Source organism: Balaenoptera acutorostrata, chromosome 20 (genome assembly GCF_949987535.1).
Source record: "Balaenoptera acutorostrata chromosome 20, mBalAcu1.1, whole genome shotgun sequence".
In the NCBI taxonomy this organism is placed as follows: domain Eukaryota; kingdom Metazoa; phylum Chordata; class Mammalia; order Artiodactyla; family Balaenopteridae; genus Balaenoptera; species Balaenoptera acutorostrata.
Genome location: NC_080083.1, coordinates 24119286 through 24137966, shown reverse-complemented (window position 1 = coordinate 24137966; position 18681 = coordinate 24119286). Strand labels below are relative to the sequence as shown.

Sequence of the window (18681 nt, the reverse complement as noted above, 5' to 3'; positions counted from 1 at the left end):
TGACAACTCCAGAAACCGCTAAGACTGGCTCCAATAGGGGGGCAGTGGAATGAGCAGCAACCAAAAAGGAGGCGCCTCGGCTCTCATGAAGTAAGCAAAGGACCAAGAAAGCTCAGCCCTCGTGTTGCCCTCACTCTCTATGGAGCCTGGCAAATTTCGAAGGTGTCAGAAGCGGGCAAAGAGGTGGCTGGCCTCGTTAGGGAGAAGCGACCCTGGTTCCCCGGGCGTGTATGCCAACGGAGACCCGGGGAGCATGTGAGGAGGCAGGAGCTTGGCTGCCCTCTCTCGGGCTGGGCCACGCAGGGTGAGGGCGCCTGTCTTCCGTCCTTCACTCCACCATCACCCCAGCCCCTCATCTCCCGGCAGGATACTGAGGCCCCTTTGCAAAGGCAGGAGCAGCAGACTGGCTCCTGGGAGCTGTGGGTGGGTGCCGATGAGCAGGGCAGGGCTCCACCCGGGGAGACGCAGAGGACGAGGCAGGAAGGGGACCGTACACGGCACAGGAGACGGCACGGGGGGCAGGGCATGAGGAAGCCCCCCTCTCTGGTCCTCCCCTCTGGAGCGCTGGTCCCCAAGGCTGCTTCACCCTGGAGGTTCCTCTCCCTGGGACCGTCCTCTCCCCTGGGTACAGACCCTTCACTCCCTTGAGGCCGTCCAATGCCTGCTAAGGCAGGGACTTTTGGGGACAGACCGGGAGCAGGTTTCTCTTCACAGAACAGTCACTGTACTAAGCGCTATGGTCTTGGTTCCCTGATCCCTGGGGAGTGGGTGAAACGCTGAGGACACAGGGTCTATGTGAGCTTTGCGAGGAGCTGGGGGAGCCCAGGAGGGCAGGAGACCCCAGGGGGAAGGTCAGGAGTGAAGTCCTACTTTGGGCTTGACCTTCTCCAGGCCTCCTCCAGGCCGGATGGCAGTGAGGGTGGCTGGCCGATCAGAGACCCCGAGGGAAGCCCCTTCGGCTTCTGGTGGGTGAGGGCACTGTGGAGAGCCCGTCTCAGGACTTGGCTGAGGACGGTCTGTTTCCGGGACCTAATGGGGTCAGTGAGGGCAGTTCTGTGTGTGTGTTTGGGCGGAGGGTCCCTGGGACCCCTGGGGTTCAGTCCCCAGGCTTCCCTGGCGCTTCCCTTGCCACAAAAGGAGTAGCATTTACTGCCGGGCTCCTCCGGTGTGCTCAGAGGCTCCAGCAGGCCCAGCTCTGCACACTCAGCCTCACGATGCAGCTCATTAAAGGGATTAGCAGAGCACTTCTACTGGGCCCTGGCTGCAACCACACCCCCCCCCCCCCCCCGTCCCAAGCTAACCACCCAGGTGGCCTGCGGGGAGTAGGATGAGGCCTTGGGGTGGAGCCTTAGGCGGCACCCACCGCCCACTTCCAGCAGAGAGGAGGGAGAATGCCCCGCACCCCTACCCCTCAGCCTCAAGGGCCTGAGGAGCGGGGTCGGGGGGGCAGTGTCGGCCCAGGCTGTGGAGGCAGATGAGGGAAGTGGTTAAGAGCACAGGCTCTGGGCCCTGCTACCTGGGAGATCTGGGGCAAGTTACTCAACCTCTGTGCCTCAGTCTCCTGCGCAGGAGGGTAACAGTGTCTCTTTCGTAGTGCGGTTGTAGAATTAAACAATGCATGTAGAGCGCATCATAAAGTGCTTAAAGCTTCCCATCAGCAAATGTGAGTTACTCTTATTGCTGCAATTGTATTAGTGCTTGTGATTATCCACAGGACCTTGGGGTCCCTCTCCATCTTCCCTCCCCAGCAGGTGTCTCTGCCATCCAGGCCCCCACCGGTTCGCGCTCCCCCTTCTCCACTGGATCTTGGGAAAGAGTCTTTCTTTTTAATCAAGAAATGGCCTGAAGAGGAAGATGGCAGATATGTGTTTACAGCTTTTCATTTCCCTCCTTGCCTCTTTGAAAATACCCTCTTCCAAGCTGGAAAATAAATTTCCAACCCTGTTGACGTGCATTGATTTTTCCCTCCTGCATCCACCTCCCAGTTCTCCCCCGTCAGCAGGGCCTGTGGTTAAGCCCCTTGTCTGGGTTGGGCTCAGTGGTACCCCAGGGGAGTGGGTGGCCCCAGAGTACGGAACAGTCAGCCAAACTGCCCCATCTTGCCCAGTGCCTGGCTCAGAGGAGGTCTGCATACAGAAATGGCTTCCATCCCCTTCTGCCGTGAGGGTTCTTGGCTGGGGGGTTGAGGTCAGGGGGTGGGGTGGGGGGAAGGAGGTCCTCTGAGCAGGAGATTAGCGATTTTTAGCATCTTCCCTGAAGGGGATATACAGAGAGGAGACGAGGGGACCACAGGACTGCTTCAAGTTCAGCAAGTGGATCTCAACGGGGTCTGCCCCAAGCAATCGACTTTGTCAGCAAGGGGCCTGCCAATAAGGACCTGGGACCAGCTAAGCAAACTGGGGCTTGGAGAGAGAAGCGCTAAGGAGGTGGGGGGCTTGACTGCATCCTGCGGGTTCAGGAGGTTTGTCAGCTTCCTGGTGCTGGAACCCGAAGAGATGATCTGGAGGCCAACTAGGGGGTGGACACGGCTAGGGGCTGCTTGTCTTACACCGGCCCTGGGCCTGGAAACTACTGCTCTCTCTTCCAGAGAACAGGAGTGGCTCAGGGAGGTGGGGGTCTCTTCAGGGAGACAGAGATGGAGTTGCCTGAGATGGCTTCTGGAAATCCTGACAGCTCTGTCACAGACCACACTCTGGGTCGGAGCCAGCCTCAGCCCCAGGGCACTTTTTAGGAGGTTAAAAGGGCAGCAGTTAAAGGAGGCAGCCGGTAGGGAGGCCTCGATTTTCTTCCCACCTTGACACACCGAACTGAGGCTGCACAGCTCCCCTGCACCTTCCCTTCTCCTGTCCCCTCAGCCCTGCCGTATCCCACCCTCAGGCACCCCCCTCAGGCTCCAGAGCCTGCAGAGAGGCCAACAGACCAGGGATCCTCTTCATCCACCAACACCAGGTCTTGAAAGGATGGGGGCTGGGGGGTAGGGCAGAGAAGGTATCACCTTTCTCCTCCAGCAGGGGTTTTTATTCCCCTCCCAGGCACACTTGTGGAAGGAAGGAGGGCAGTTTCTCCAAGCTGAGGGGCTGAGGATGAAAAGGCCCTTCCGAGTTCAGATAATGGGAATCCTGGTCTGGGTGATGGAATGAGGGAGTGGATGAGAAGATAGCTAACAATGGCCTGGGTATCTCCAGGGCTTCACACCTGTGTCTGAGCACAGAGCCCTGGCCCACTGATTCCACCTACTTCTGGTCATCTCACTGCACACTCGGCCTGGGGTCCCTGAGAGCTTGTGCCAACGGCCCGAGTCCTGCAGCCAGTGGGCAGGTACACGCCTTCCCTCCTGGCAGGAGTCTCTTCCAACCCACAGGGCTCCCACAAACACACTTTCTTATCTCCTTGCCCAGCTCTTGTTCCTGACCCCGCAGGTACTGAGACCCAGAACGTCACAGGATGAGGCCAAGGCTACATGACCTGCCTTGCCCCTCACCAACCCCTCCCCCGCTGCCAGCTCCAAACATTAAGGGCAAATATCTGCCGCTCATGGCTCAGGTACCTGGAATTGTGTCCCTTGGCCACTGGGGCCACGCACAGCTGCCTAATAACCTCAGGGTTCTGGGGGGAGACCTGAGGGCTCAAGGAGACCTCAGACCCTTCTGGGCATCCACTGGTCCCCCCGCTGGAAGCTGAAAGTCATGATCAATCCTAGAAAGGATGGTTGAGGAAACTGGCAAGTGGAGAGACCTCTCTGTGCCTTAGGCTCCACCCAGAAAAACCGGGGAAAAGACACATCACCTTTCTTCCCTCCAACAGGAAAGGTCCTTAGGCCTCTGGAAACCCTATTCATGACAGCAGGCCAGTCTGGCATTAATACCATGAGACAGGGGCATAGAGGTAGGCTAGGTCCCCGAATTCCTGGTGGGTCCAGTGGCAATGACAGGAGAGGAGCATGCTGGAATGTTGGGGAAGGGAGACTCGAAGTAGAAAAAAGAGGGGGAGGGATGGAGGCTGAAGAATGAGGAAGGGCATCCTCCATCCCCCCCCCTTCCTCTGGAGCCAGCTGCACGTGCGCGCGCGCTCGCGTGTGCGTGTGTGTGTGTGTGTGTGTGTGTGTGCGCGCTGGGGGTGGGGAAGGGAGCAGAGCATCTGAGTTCCAGGCAGAGCAGCTCACAACCCAGCCCCGGATCCCTTCCCAGACTTAGGTGGTATTTGCCAGAGGGTAGGCTGGCCTGTCTGGGGGCTGGAGTCTTTCCCTGGGTCCCTCCTACAACAGCCATGATAGGGCACCAACCCCAGCCAGGGAAAGACCAGAAAGGCTGCCACAACCCGCTCCCAGGCAACCCATGTGACCCAAGCCCTCTCAAGTCTTGGCTTAAGGAGAAGAGAGCAGGATCACCCACCCAGGTCACCTCGACCAGTACCCCACGCGCGGGGACCCTCTCGGTGTCACTACATCTGTCTAACTTTAAATCCTGACCCAGGCAGAGTATGTCTTGTCACAGCATATTATACTTGGGGATGGCAAAGGCTGAGCTGACCTGGCTCACGGGTCCCTGGCTTTGAGTTATGTGATAAATCTGGCTGAATCCATGCTTGAGATCAGCCAGATGTCGGAGCAGCCTTGAGCGGAACCTCCCTGTGGATGTGGAGGAGGAGGAGGAGGAGGAGAACTCGCTCTAGCCCCAGTCCTGCCGCAGACGTGCTGAATGACCTGGGCAAGTTGCTTCACTTCTCATCTGCATCACCAGCTGTCAGGCAGGAGGGGAGGGGCTGCTCTGCGGACCTCACGGGGCGTGTGAGGCTCTAAAGAGAAGAGGATGTGAAGGTGCTGCGAGAAGCAGGATACGCCCGGAGCGCGTGCGAGAGACCACTCTCACTGCAGTGGGGTCCTGGGTAGAAAGCTGGGGTTGCCATCTCTGATGCTTCAGCAGGCCGAGGCCCTTGGAGAAGCGGTCCTCACCCAGGAGGACCCAAAATGCCCCCTCTAGCTCCAGGCCAGCAGCACAACACGGGGGGCAGAGCTGAGGCAGATGCAATCTGAGGTAGATGCAGGGGGGCAGCGTGGCGGTAGAGGACGCCCAGCCAGGTGCTGGACGGGCCTCCTTTGTGTGCGTCTGCATATGGGGCCCTGCGAACATGCCCACTCAGCATGGCTCTGGGGAGGACACAGAGCTTGGAAACTGTCCTAGGGAACCAGGTGTCCGGCAGCCAGCCTCGACCTTCCTGCCTCCTGAAGTCCAGCCTTGAAGCTCGGAAGACCCCACCGAGCTCCCGGGCGGGGTCTTCCCGAGCCGCCCTCCGGGGCTGTGAGACAGCGCAGGGGCCCGTGGACCACAGGAGAGATGCTGCTCCTTGAACACGGCTGGCCTGATGGGCTCGAGCCACATCTGGTTCTCATTCAAATGTCCAAATGTAATTAAATTCTCTCCGATGCAGCGGAAGAGTTTGGTAAGATGTGGCTTTCCCCCCTCCATCAAGGTTAAGAAATCACCATCATCTCTCATTCCATGGGCTGACCCAATCTCCTCCCTGCCACTGATCTGTCCCGTTCTGTACAGTTAAGGCCTGTGCTCTGATCTGTTTTCTAGAGCTGATGGGGCTGGGGTCCGTGCCGCGCCCTCTCCCGCACTGTCCCACTTACCCACCTGAGAGGACAGCCAGCTGAGGCCAAAGCAGCAGGCTCGCTTTGACTGAGCAAGTCAGTGCACTGCGGGCTGGGCTGGGGCGGGGAGGTGAGCGGCCCTGGGGACACGGCTGCCGAACCCAGGCTCGCCTCGGGGACACACCAGTGTCCTCCTTCCACTGCCTAGACGCGCGGTGTCTCGTCACACCCTGCTGAGGGATCCCCTCTCTGTAGCTTGTCACAACAGGATGCACTCGAGAGCCTCTGGCCTGGCCCTAGAGCCCTCTATGGGAAATGGAGCCTCTCACAGTCAGGGCAGGGCGAGGCAGGCTGCCTGCCACTACGCACGGAGACGAGGAGGGAGAGGAATGGAGAAGGCCAGGGGCGGCCTGGGAGCCGTCTCCAGGAATCCCTGGGACCTCCACGTCTCACAGGATTGCTGGTCATTTCTGGCCTGGCAGGGCTCCGAACGGGTTAACGGGCAGCACCGTCCAAGGTGCAGGCCTCGGTGAGACGGAGGGTGGCCCACTCAATAGAAAGGAGGGCGCACTCACCCGAGGCTTCGGTGCCTCTCCCCAGCCTCTTGTCCAGGACTTCCCTGAATTCAAGCAGAACATCCCCTAGACAGGCTGCCTTTTCCAGCTTCCCTTCCCAACTGAGTTTCTTCAGTTTATGGCTTATTTTTACTTAGGGATTTATGACTTTCATGGTAATGGGTTCCATTCTACTTCCTCTATGTCTATTTTTCTAATCTTTGTGGTATAGGCTTTACGAGAGTTTCTTAATAAGTCGGGGTGGTATTCTTTTTGAAACAAACTGTCCTGCAAGTTAATGACTTAGAGTGGGTGTGGATGCTCCCCAGAGACAAATGGGGGCTGGGGAGGGGATAACCAGGGTGGGGGTAGGTAAGACTCTTCTAGATTAAATCCAGGTCCCTTTAAGACTCTTGGCCAGCTCCTGGACCAGAGTCCCCCAGGCTGCTCACCAACATCCCTATCTGAGATCTAGGACCACTTTTAGGCGCACGTGGCACTTCCACACCAAAGAATGCTCACCCTGGAGATGGGCACAGCACACAGCAATCCCAACATTGCTGACCTGACTCTAAATAGGAAAAATTTTGTATATTTGTTTCCAAATGGTAAACTTTAGTTTAGTAATGGATTTAATTTAATTTCTTGGCGGCATTACTGCCAAGGCCATAGGGCTGGTGCCTGTGTATCAGTGAAGGTTTTAAGGAAATGAACTAGTTCTTAGTTCAGTTGTCCTAGGCCAAGCTTAGCTAAGACAGTGGTGACGGGGTCAAGGTCTCTGTTGCCTCTGTTAGGGTCCCAGCCTATGATCTTGACCCCACAGTCACGAGTCTCGATTAATTGCTGCGGTGCCGCCCGTCCAGATGAAAAAGCTGGGCGGACACTGGGTTTGCCTTTGTGCTCTGTCCGCAGACTGGCTGCTGGTACCGGGGCTCTATTCATTATTCAATTCAGCTCGCTCAGACGAGCCTTTCCATTTGCTCCTCCAGGAGAAATAACAAATCTAGAAATGCAATTCCACTTTGCTGTATTACGATATTGATTTGCCTGTCGAGTGGGAGTGCATTTGTTCTGTCAGCCCCCCTGTGGGCAGGAAGGGGTTAACCAAATGTTTATCACAAGGCTGGCTTCAGAGTTGAAAGTAATGTGATCAGTAATGAATTTTGTGTTACATTAGGTTGTATAAATGGACAGACAAGCGCAGACAACAAGTGGCCAGGAGTCGGGGCTAATCTAATGATGTAAAAATAGAGACAGCACCAATTATACTAGGGGCCAGCTCCAGGCTCCTGCAGGGACTGCAAATGAATAGGTACAAATCAAATTACTCACTAATAGACGCACTACAAGAGGGGCAGTCAATGGTAAATGCATTAGAGCCTAGTGACCTCTCTGCTCTGCACAGCAGAATCCGAAAATTTGACTTCCATCTTAAAAGTGGGGGGCAGGGAGTGAGGTTCTCAAAGAAACTCTTGTTGGGGAAAGCACGGCAGCTACTCCCCATCCCAAACCAGTCCGTTGCCAGAAGGTACCTCCTGTCTGAGCCGACCTCTTGCCCTCACTCCAATGCCTCCTGAAGCCTGAGCACCAGGGCAGGGGCGGGGGGCCTCTTGAGGGACCAAAAGAGCAGTGGATGAAGCCCGGCACGTAGGCAAAGACAGGAAGTTACATACCAACACACTTCACAGCCATGTGCCTCTCAGGGGTGATGGTTTTTACTGCTATGTCAAGGGCTGTGTCCGTATTGAAAATAAAATATTTCTTTAAAGAGGATCACAACATGGACCTTTCAGAGAGCAGTCGGTGCCGAGATCAAAGGGAGTAGATATGAAAATCTGGTTTGACCACTGAGCACGTTGCAGGGAGCGCTCGTGGTCTGTTCCGAGGCACAGCACATGCAGGGTTTTATCTATTTCTCGCCAGCCTGAGCTGGTCTGTCCTTCCCTCTGTTCCTCCTCCCAGTCCTGCCTACGCCCCTACAAGGGAATGGGAGCAGGAAAGGATGTGGAATTACCACCAGCACTTGCGCAGCCCCTCAGGTCTTCTTCCTCCCTCTTGGGTTCTATGAATGTGGAAACCAGGCCTTAAGTTCCAAGCTGCTTGGCAGTGCTGCTGGGCTGCTCAGAGAAGGCTCATGGAGACGTGCTCAAACGCATGAACCATATGCTTAGATTCAGCTCCCAGTGGCTTGGGGAGGAATAAAGTATGAAACCAAAGGACCCAGGCCCATGTCCGGACGGAAGCGGGGGTGGGGGGGTGGCGGCCCTGGTAGGCTCGGCCCACCTGCTCCTCCCCCCAACCCACCCCTAAGGCCAACACCAGTCACATACATCAAAGTGGAGATGGCAAGCTGGTCCTGGCCAACTGGAGATGATGGGAACCGGCCAGAAAAATGAGCCCCCTGGCCCCAACCTGGCAGGGAGCGCAGGCACAGAAGGGAAAAAATCATCCTGAACAAACGAAGCAACTGGATGTCAATTCTCCCCAAACTCAATTAAGCACACAGAGGGGTGGGACTGCAAGCTATCGGGCTACACTAAATAAAACATATGTGGGGGGAATCGGGGGAGGTCTGGGAAGCCTGGTGCTGGGGGATTCTGCCAGGACATTTTAAAATGCTTTCTGTGGTGGGCCTGCAGGTCCCTGGGGGCAGGGGTGGGGTTCAAAGAGAAGTGGGCAGGAAGCAATCACCAAATGTCAGAGGTTAGACAGCTGACTCTGGGGTGGGTACTCGGAAACGCCTCCCTCTGTAAATTCAATCTGATGGGCATGGCTTGGCTTCCTTCGTACAGGACTCTTTTGCTTCAAGATCCCAGGCTCTGGATTCCTAAAGGGTCAGAGGGCCATTTCCAACTTTCATTTTCTGTGTGTCTGTTTGTCTTTCCTCTGTCACCAGACATCCCACCTGGGGGGGTGGTCAAAATACCTCAGGCCACCTTCTGAGGCAGTAGAGGGGCAGAGGCAGGGGCAGAAGGGAAAGATGGGTATTTAACCATCCATGACTGTGTTCAACTTTGTTCAGATCTCACACCTCGCAGAAAGGTCAATGGTTAAAGGTGAATTCTCTGGCAGAAGAGGAGGAACAGAGAGAAATCCTCCCGTTCGTTAACCATTTACCCATGTTCATGTCTTCAGAGAAGGGCCCTTATCTGGGGGCCCAATGGCCCTTCTCCACCCCTTGTCCAAGCCTGTCCGTTTTCCACAGGAATCCCTGCTTCCATGTGGGGCAACACCTAGAGAGGGGACTCTGAAGATTCACTGATGAGGTCACATGGGCACTTCCTCCTTGTAGACAGGAATCAGTGTGCTTTGGTTAAAGAATTCAAAGAAGACTTTGGGCCACTGAGAAATGTGCAGAGGAGCTTCTCAGCCCTAAACTTCCATTACAGCTCTGCCTTTGCCTGGGGCTTCCAGCAACCTTAGGGGAAAAGGAGAGAGGGATGGAGGAGGGAGAGGAGAGGGGAAGGAGGAGGAGGAGGAGGGAGAAACTATCTAGAACTGGCCAGAAACTGACAAGTGTGTCTTTTAAACACAACCCTTCTTTCCATTGCTCTGACTGGCTTTCATTTACCTCTCAGGAGCCACGAAAACCCATCCAGTCATTCAGCAAACATTAACTGGGGCTCAGCTTGGCTCTTGTCCCAGTGCTAGATGCTGGGCAGGGAAAGGCTGGTGGTTAGAGGTAACAAAGAGGAATCGGACTCAGTCCGAGGAACCGGAATTGGGCTGAGACACACAGTATGGCTGAGGGAGGGGCTCAAGAGACCACCAGAGCTGAGCCTTGCCCCAGTGGGATGGAGAAGGGATTCCGCCATTGCTAGTTAGTGGAAACGGCAACATGTACTACCTGCCCAGGGCCAAGTGTCCAGTGAGTAGGTGATACAGAAATTCAGAGAAAGCTTCAGACAACGTGAGATTGGAGCTTGGTCTAAAAAGGTGACCTGGCAGTGGGTGAGGGCAGCAGGCCCCTGAAGAGAGCCAGGTCAGCAGTGCATGTGCTGGGGATGATGGGTGAGGGTGTCTGCATGGAATATGAATAAGGGGCAACTGTGGAAGGGAAGTGGGGGAGCAGGCTGGAAGGGAAGGTGAGGAAGGCCTGTAAGAGACTTGAAATATCACAGCAAGGAGCCCAGGGTGTCACGTGTGGGCCCTGGGCTCTTGTGAAGAGGGAAACAGGACAGGCAGAGGAGGCCCTGACAGTAAGGATGCCTTCCTTTTCTGGGTCTCCCTTCTCGGGAATAATATGTGGCAGTGATTGATAAACCCCTCAGACCAGGTGACAGGATCTTAAGAACTGGAAATTCTTCCTGGACATCTGCTTTTTTTGTTTTTTTTTTTTTGTTTTTGTTTTTTTTTAAAAAATATTTATTTATTTATGGCTGCGTTGGGTCTTCGTTTCTGTGCAAGGGCCTTCTCCAGTTGCGGCAGGCGGGGGCCACTCTTCATCGCGGTGCACGTGCCTCTCACTATCGTGGCCTCTCTTGTTGCGGAGCACAGGCTCCAGACGCGCAGGCTCAGTAATTGTGGCTCACGGGCCCAGTCGCTCCGCGGCATGTGGGATCTTCCCAGAGCAGGGCTCGAACCCGTGTCCCCTGCATTGGCAGGCAGACTCTCAACCACTGCGCCACCAGGGAAGCCCTCCTTTTTTTGTTTTTTTATAAATTTATTTATTTTATTTTATTTTTGGCTGCGTTGGGTCTTCGTTGCTGTGCACGGGCTTTCTTTAGTTGCGGCGAGCGGGGGCTACTCTTCGTTGCGGTGTGTGGGCTTCTCATTGCGGTGGCTTCTCTTGTTGTGGAGCACAGGCTCTAAGCACGCAGGCTTCAGTAGTTGTGGCACGTGGGCTCAGCAGCTGTGGCTCGTGGGCTCTAGAGCGCAGGCTCAGTAGTTGCGGTGCACAGGTTTAGTTGCTCCACGGCATGTGGGATCTTCCTGCACCATGGCTTGAACCCGTGTCCCCTGCACTGGCCGGAGGATTCTTAACCACTGCGCCACCAGGGAAGCCCTGGATATCTCCTTTTAATCCCACGTTTCAGTTATGATTTCACTTCAAAGCTTTAATTTTTCCTCCTTTGTACATCGCAGAGAGGGACATCTACCTGGCGGTGGTATGACAACTGTAGGACGCTCACATGGTTAGCATGGAGTCTGAGGTGTAGAAGCCGTTTGGGAGGTGGCAGCCGTGAGGACAAAGGAGAGGAGGAAATGAGGCAACCTAAGCGCTCGGCACAGGGAACAGCGGCCAGGACATCACGGGAACAGGAGGCCAACATTTCCTGCACCTCCTGTCTTCCCTCTCCCTTGGCCTCAGAGAGGAAGAAAGTGAGCTGAGAGAGGGAAAGCTTTATTCCCTGGAGGGCAGGCACCGTGCCCAGGGGCACCTCCAGAGAGCCCGTCTGCCTGCAGCGGCCCTGGAGAGAAGGTGAGGGCCTACTGAGGAGGTGGCTGAGAGGAGCCCCTGAAAGCATTTTGGAAAGGCACCGAAGAAGGCGAGAAAATCCAGGGCCCGACTAGGTAAAGCAGAGGAAAGTACCTAAGGGACTGGCTAAGTTGCTTCGATGATAGTGCTTGCCTGAGAGTAGGGATGTCTAAAAGATAAGAGAATTAATTCACTGCCCCATGCCTGCAATTACTGTCACGTGATCATGTGGCACCCTGAGATGGGAGGGGGCTGACACGGCTCCTACTGGAAATGCAGCCTTAGCACGAAAATGTTCCCAGCCCTCAGCAATGATGCAAGCAGGAGTTCCAAGGCCCATTGGAAGAGCTAATCCTAGAGGTAGGATAGAGGGTCCAACATACTGGGTTATTTGTTTTGGGGTGCCCATCTGGTCAACTCCAGGAACAATAGCTAACATTTATTGAGATCTTAATTCTCACAGTTCTGAAATGAAAGATATTAGCACGCACACACAAAAACAGTGCTTTTAGTTCATCTTTTTGCAAAACATAGGTAGTCAATGGACTTTGTTAATGGATATTTGTTAATTTACTTATTGATATTTGTTAATTCATTTATTGAATGGATATTTGTTAATTCACTTATTGAACCCTTCCTGTGACCATTTAAAAGCTGTGTATACTGTTCAAAATGTGCTTTCCATATTAAGGAGGAAAAAATGTACAGCCCTTTCAAAAAGTAAAAGTAGTTTCTGACAGAAATCTTTGGAAGACCTTTAGCTGAAAATAATCTCACAGCCTTTTCTGCTGAGTAATTTACTATACACGCAGGAAAACTCAGAGGATTTAGCAGAGTAAACTAGAGCACTGCTTTCCAAACTGTAGATCACAATTCATCGATGTACTGTAAAATCAGTTTAGTGAGTCATGACTGCATTAAAAAAAAATGTATACAGCTGATTCACATCATTGTACAGCAGAAACTAACACAGCATTGCACAGCAACTGTACCCCAATTTAAAAAAAAATGAAATAAAATAGTACTAGAGTGTACTGCCTATACTATTGTTTTCTGAAAGTTTTATATATTTGAGCAAGGAAGTAAATGTATTTCTGATGGAAGGTAAGAGGTAAAGATTGAGCCCCCAGTGTGATCCCCAAGAGTAGCTGCTTCTGGACTAGGACAGAATCTGTTAAAGAGACTCTAGACAGAAAAGGATGAGCCTCTTTCCTACCCTTAGTGCTGCGATCCTAAAGGAGAATGAAACAGCGTTCCCAGGATGGCAGGAAGCCACAGTCATGGGGAAGAGTCAGTCCCCCTTGACCCTGACTGCTGACTTAGTGAGCTCTTAAGAGTCAACAGCAGCAAAGGGAGGCTGCCTGCAACAGAGATGTGTCAATACTTTAAACAGCTGGTCAGGACCTGTGAATTAGGCCTAGGGCTTTTGCTATTGGGTGTGGGAGAAAGCCAAAAAAAGAAAGACAAGGTTTAGCTAAATAGTGATTGAAAGAGTTAAAGTGAAAATAAAGTTAATATGTGTCCAGGTGTTTATGAAATTTTCTTTGGTATTAGGTTATACCTTTACTTAGACACAAAACAAGTGGAATAAGTAAATGTTTTGCTTATCGAAAAAAATCCTATTTTTCTAGAAAAGGCAATATTGAAAGGCATGTCTACTAAGCAGGAATTAGTCATGTTATTTTGAGGGGCTGAGAGAGGAGGGGCTGTAGGAGACAGCATTCCCGGCAGAAGGAGAAGTTTGTGCAGAGGCCCGGCAGGCAGAGGGAACACGTGTGCTTAGGGACCCTCCGGGGACTTCAGCTTGGCTGGAGCTCGCCCAGAGCAGTGAGAGAGGAGTCCGCAGACAGGGCAGCGGCTGGTCATGAAGGGCTTTGTACGCGATGAGATGGGGGTGAATCCGGGAGAAGGACAGGGCTGGGGGGAGAGAAGTTCAGTTTTTGGATATGTGGAAACATTGACAGGTGACTGAAGACATGGTCTGGAGATCAGGAGAGGAAGCCAACTTGGAGAATCTTTGGAAATCATTGGTTTATGGGTAGTAATTGAGGCCACGGAAGCAGAGGGGATGGCCCTATTCGCACTGAGGGTGAGGAAAGAGGGCTAAGAAAGGGCCTGGAGAAATACACTGAAGGCCGACAGAGAAAGCAAGCCCAGGGAAAGGACGGAGAAGTAGCAGAGGCAGAAGAAAAACCATGAGAGTGTGGTGAAACAGGAACTACAGGGAGATCACTCCAAGATCACAGGGCCTGGCTCACCGGGCCAGCGCTGGGGCGAAATGGACATTCGGTGGTGACTCTGGGGAGATGGGCATTGTGGCCGGGCAGGCTGGGGGTAGGAAGTGCTCCTCCTCTCGACAGGAGGAGAGGGGAGGTTGCTGCAGGGACGTTTAGGGTCTGGGTGCAGGAGGCCAAGGGATTGCTCAAATGGTGACCACCATTTTCTGAGGGTGAGAGACAAGCTGGTGGAGTAAGAGATTTGATGGGAACGGTTAGTTTGACATAGTGTCCATGAAGAAGGAAAGAGACTGATTTCAAGATGCTGGGTGGACAGGGCACAGGTACCACACTGAATAAAGCGCAGACTAATTCATACCAAATAGACAGCAATAATATGGAAAAAAAATAATAAAATACAAACTCTTAGAGGACCAGAGATCTGGGGAATCTCTAAGAGAATGAAAACAGGCCAGAAGCCACAGCAGTAAAGCAGGGGCTGCAGCAGAGCTGCTAACACCTAGGTTAAATGTAGAATCCATTCACCCAGTAGTTACTGCACATCCTCTGTGTGTCAGACACTGTTCTAGGCACTGGGGTCTGCTGCAAAAGATGAGTGCAAACTGAGAATCGGAAAAGGGGGCACTGGGAAAATGCAGAAGGACTGCCAGGGCTCACTGGAGAGTAGAGACCGTACGTTTGTAGAGGTACCGATCTGAACAACTTACGATTTCTCTTCAGCAACCTAAGTGTACGAGCAGAGTTGGCTTGACCTGGATTTTGTTTTGCTGACTGGGGACAATGGAAAGGTAACGGGGGCAAGAGGTGTGAGGATATTAGAAAGAAAGCAATTCAGTCCGTTATTTTTGAGCTGGACTTGCAAATCTAATTTTGATCCAATTAGACTAACTGGTCACAGCCATCCTGGAGGACAGAGCTAACACCCGTCTCGCAGGTTAACTACGTTTTAAAACGGGCCTTCTCAAACTTTAATGTGCATAGAGATCTTGTCAAAACACAGGTGCTGACTCAGTAGGGCTGGGTGGGGCCTGAGATTCTGCATTTTTAATCAGCTCCTGGATATAGACAGCGCTGCCGGTTCACAGACCACTCTGCGAATAGTAAGGTTTTGAAAGGTTGTGCTTTACTTTGGGGGGGAGTTGTTTTGCACTATGGTACAGCTTACCAGTGGGGTGCTGGAGCTGGCTGACTGCGACATTGTCAGGAATTCTGCCAGGTGACTGACATCATGTTGATAGCTTGAAATTAGCCGTAACGGGAGGTTCTGTCCTATGGCAATGCCCAACTGCTATAAATCAGGGCTTTCCTGCTTCCCTTTGGAGAGCCGGTTGTTAAACATTTATCAGCACATCACTAGGTAAACCTGTATAATAGTGAAGCATGGATACAATGGGCTTTGCTGTCAGGGGTCATGGAGCATCTGCCCCGGGTACTACACTAAACAAAGAGCCTGCTGCAGGCATTACAGAAACTGATCATCTCTGGTACCTCGGAGGAACCAACAGAGGCACATGCTTGGGTCACCCTATCCCATGAGCACCCAGAGGAGCGGGCTGTGGAAAGCGAGAGCGGGACTGAGAGGCTGCTCTGAGCAAAGGGTGACTTGTTGGAAATCCTCATCCGCGTTGCCTGGCTATCTCTGGGCAGCAAGCTGACTCCGCTGTGGGTGTGTCAGGCTGCCCTTTCAAGGCCCTGGGCTGCACGACCAGGCTGATACTTTATCTGGAGTTGCAAAATGTGAAAACTGATTCTCAACAAAGGCAGAGGGGAACAGGTTAACTTCCATGATATCTGCTTAACTTATTGGCCTTTAAAATCGAGGCAGAGGACTTCCCTGGTGGCGCAGTGGTTAAGAATCCGCCTGCCAATGCAGGGGACACGGGTTCAAGCCCTGGTCCAGGAAGATCCCACATGCCACGGAGCAACTAAGCCCGTGCACCACAACTACTGAGCCTGCGCTTTAGAGCCCACGAGCCACAACTACTGAAGCCTGTGCGCCTAGAGCCCGTGCTCCACAACAAGAGAAGCCACTGCAATGAGAAGCCCGTGCACCGCAATGAAGAGTAGCCCCCGCTCACCGCAACCAGAGAAAGCCTGCACACAGCAACAAAGACCCAACACAGCCATAAATAAATAAATAAATAATAAATACCAAAAAAAAAAAATTTCTTTCAAAAAAAAAAAAATCGAGGCAGAGTTTAAAAGCAACAACAAAAACATATATATGTGTGCACACATATGGACTGATAGATTTAATCTGGTCAAAGAAAACCGAATGAATCCCATTTGGTGACAGTTTGGGGAGGAAAATGAAATCCCTATGCTCAAAAAGGGCGTCTCCTATTTTCTGACCTGTGGGTCATGCAGTTTTAATTTCCTCTCTCTCTCCTTTTTTTTTTTTTTTTTTTTTTTTAATTTCATGAACCTGCTTAAGGCCACAAAGACTCTCCCGAATCCTTCAGCTGTCTGGCAGATGAATGGCTGCCAGCTTCGCTCAGGTTACTAATGGTCTGTGCCAGGCTGAAGTTCCCCAACTCTGCCTGAATGCGCCTTCCAAGACTTCCAATCTGTTGCTGGATGACACGGAGGTGCTCTAAGTGGCTTCTGAGGAAGGCGGCTGGGGAGGAGAGCTGACCCAGAGCTGCTCTGGCCCCTGGAAGGGTGGCTCCTTGGGAGTGTGTTTGGTGCCACGGGCTCTGGTTTGTGTGAGCTGGGGCTGGCCAGGGCCCCAGAGACGTAGGGGAAAGCTGCGCTACGAGCAAGGTTCAGAAAGGGAGAAGCTTTTCTCCCTTCGGCCAGCTTCCAAGCAAAATGGGGTTAGAGCCCCTGTAAATGGCAGAGCGGCTTCTCATCTCCGGATCCAGGTGGGAGAACAACGGCATAATGACCTGCCATTCACGAGCTGGCTGGCTTTACAATGGGGGTGGAGAGGTGGCGTGCCCACGTCTGTGCTTGTGGGAGTCGAGGGGGTGGGACATGGCTTGTTGCAGCTTCCATGGTGCACGTCTTCCTTTCCAGGGAAGAAGGGGGCGTGGAGGGGGCCGGTCCTCAGAGATGGCTGTCTCCTGTGGCCAGATAAAGCACCTCTCCATCTCTAGCCAACTCCCTCTCTTGTATCTATTCTGTTCATTTGCCAATTATCACACGAGAGCTATGGGCAGGCATGAAGCTAGTGCTGTGGAGAAAGAGATGAGGGCAATGTATCTCTATCCTGTTAGTGTAGGAACAGAGGAACTGAATGGGATGGGGAAGAAGAGAGGGAAAAGGTTAACTGCTAAACCCAAATATCTAAAAGACCTGGAGGATCCGCAGGAAATTAGGACTGTGTAATAATGTCAGGCATTTTGAGCCCTGCCAAAAATGCTTTGACTCTCGATCTTGCTGGTCCTGATTCCTGCCCCAGGGTTGTAAGTTTCTCCCCCCTGGAATCCCCTCTTCAGGTAGGCACGTGGATCACGGATGGAGCAGTTCATGGTAAAGAATAACAGGCTTGAGAGGACTCAGGCAAGCAAGAGTGAGAAGGCCTGCAGCCAGGATCTGCTCCATCCCCGAACAAAGTTCCTGTTGACCTCAGAACACTGGCAAGAGGCCTGTGGGGCGGTCTTCCTCAGGGATAAAAGCCGGGCTGGAGCTGGCACTAACAGCACAGATGTCTAGAAGGAAGGGGTACTTTAGAAAAAAGGAGAGGCAGGCTGTACTGTAATTCTGCGAAGATGGAAGGGTTGTGGCCTTTCCTAAGTGCATACGTATGTGTGTGTGTGTGTGTGTGTGTGTGTGTGTGTGTGTGTGTGTGTGTACACCTGCTTGCCCGGGGCAGGGCTTACCCATCATCTAAGGATGTCTCTGCTCTATGGATGTGAGAAGCTACCCCAGGCCCCAGTTGCTGGACCGTCTCAGAGACAAGAGTGCAGAGGCAAAAGGCAGCGTAAGAAAAAGCTGTCTGGGGGATCACACCAGCCTTGCCTGCTTCATCCTTGCTCCCTCCCAGGCTGGCAGGGCCCAATGATACTCTCCAATCTATAAAGCCTGCAGCAGGGCAGAAGAAGGTGTGCTGCCTCAGTGTCCAGTGCTCAAGGGCTGCTGAAACCTTAGGGACACCGAGGCTGTCCCTTCCCCTGGAGAAGGTGTCCTTCTGGGGGCCGCCTATACAATACAATTGTGTAACTACAGCATGTTTGCATGCATTAGTCCATGTAGGAGGGGTCGGTTCCCTGGGAACCCCCCTCTACACTGGGTTTCCCAATATCAGAAGCTTCCAAAATGGATGGCAATCAGAGTACTAACTAAAGAAACAGATGGTTAAAACACACACCCTGTCCCACCAGAGAAGCTCCAGACCCACAGGTGCCACATTCACGACCGAGCCAGGCTAGGAGTGTGAGGCCACCTTTACCTGTTCCGGAGCCCACCACGTCCCGGCTCGGTGACTCGGCCATGGCATCGGCCAGCCGCTCCCGCAGGCCCTCCTCCGTGTGCTCCATGGAGGCCATGTGCCGCAGCCCGAAGCCCTCCGGCCAGCTCCCACACACCTCCAGCAGGGTCACGCTCCGGTCGAAGGTACCTGCAGCGCACAGGGGACATCTGACGCTGAGTCACCTTGCAGAGAGCGGGCCGTTCTCTATGTCTGCCCACCGCCAACTCCCCGCCCTGCCCAGGGTCCATCTTAGCCCTTCCACAGGACGGATGAAGGAGGGAACACCACGAAACACGGATGTGCAGGGCAGAACGAGACAGCTCATGCCACCAGATCAGAGCGTGTAGACCTCCACGGCGTTGGGCTAGTGGTTTTTGAACTGTTTTCTTTTTTGTTATTGTTGCATGGCTTGTAGGATCCTTGTTCCCCCATCAGGGATCAAAACCGGGCCCTCAGCAGTGAAA

General features: G+C 53.2%; 1 protein-coding gene and 1 long non-coding RNA gene across 5 annotated transcripts in view; one reads left to right on the top strand and one right to left on the bottom strand.

Annotated features, from left to right (window-relative positions):
- BCAS3 (BCAS3 microtubule associated cell migration factor) overlaps positions 1-18681 on the bottom strand; it is a 577971-nt gene that overhangs the window by 5443 nt on the left and 553847 nt on the right. For all 4 annotated transcript variants that reach the window (XM_057536260.1, XM_007190268.2, XM_057536261.1 and 1 more), the window contains one exon: positions 18197-18364. In XM_057536260.1, coding sequence (XP_057392243.1) covers positions 18197-18364 — 168 coding nt within the window. The remainder of the gene's footprint in view (positions 1-18196; positions 18365-18681) is intronic.
- The window catches only part of LOC103016752 (uncharacterized), a 42597-nt gene that overhangs the window by 12168 nt on the left and 11748 nt on the right, over positions 1-18681 (top strand). The gene's annotated exons all lie outside the window — the stretch shown is intronic.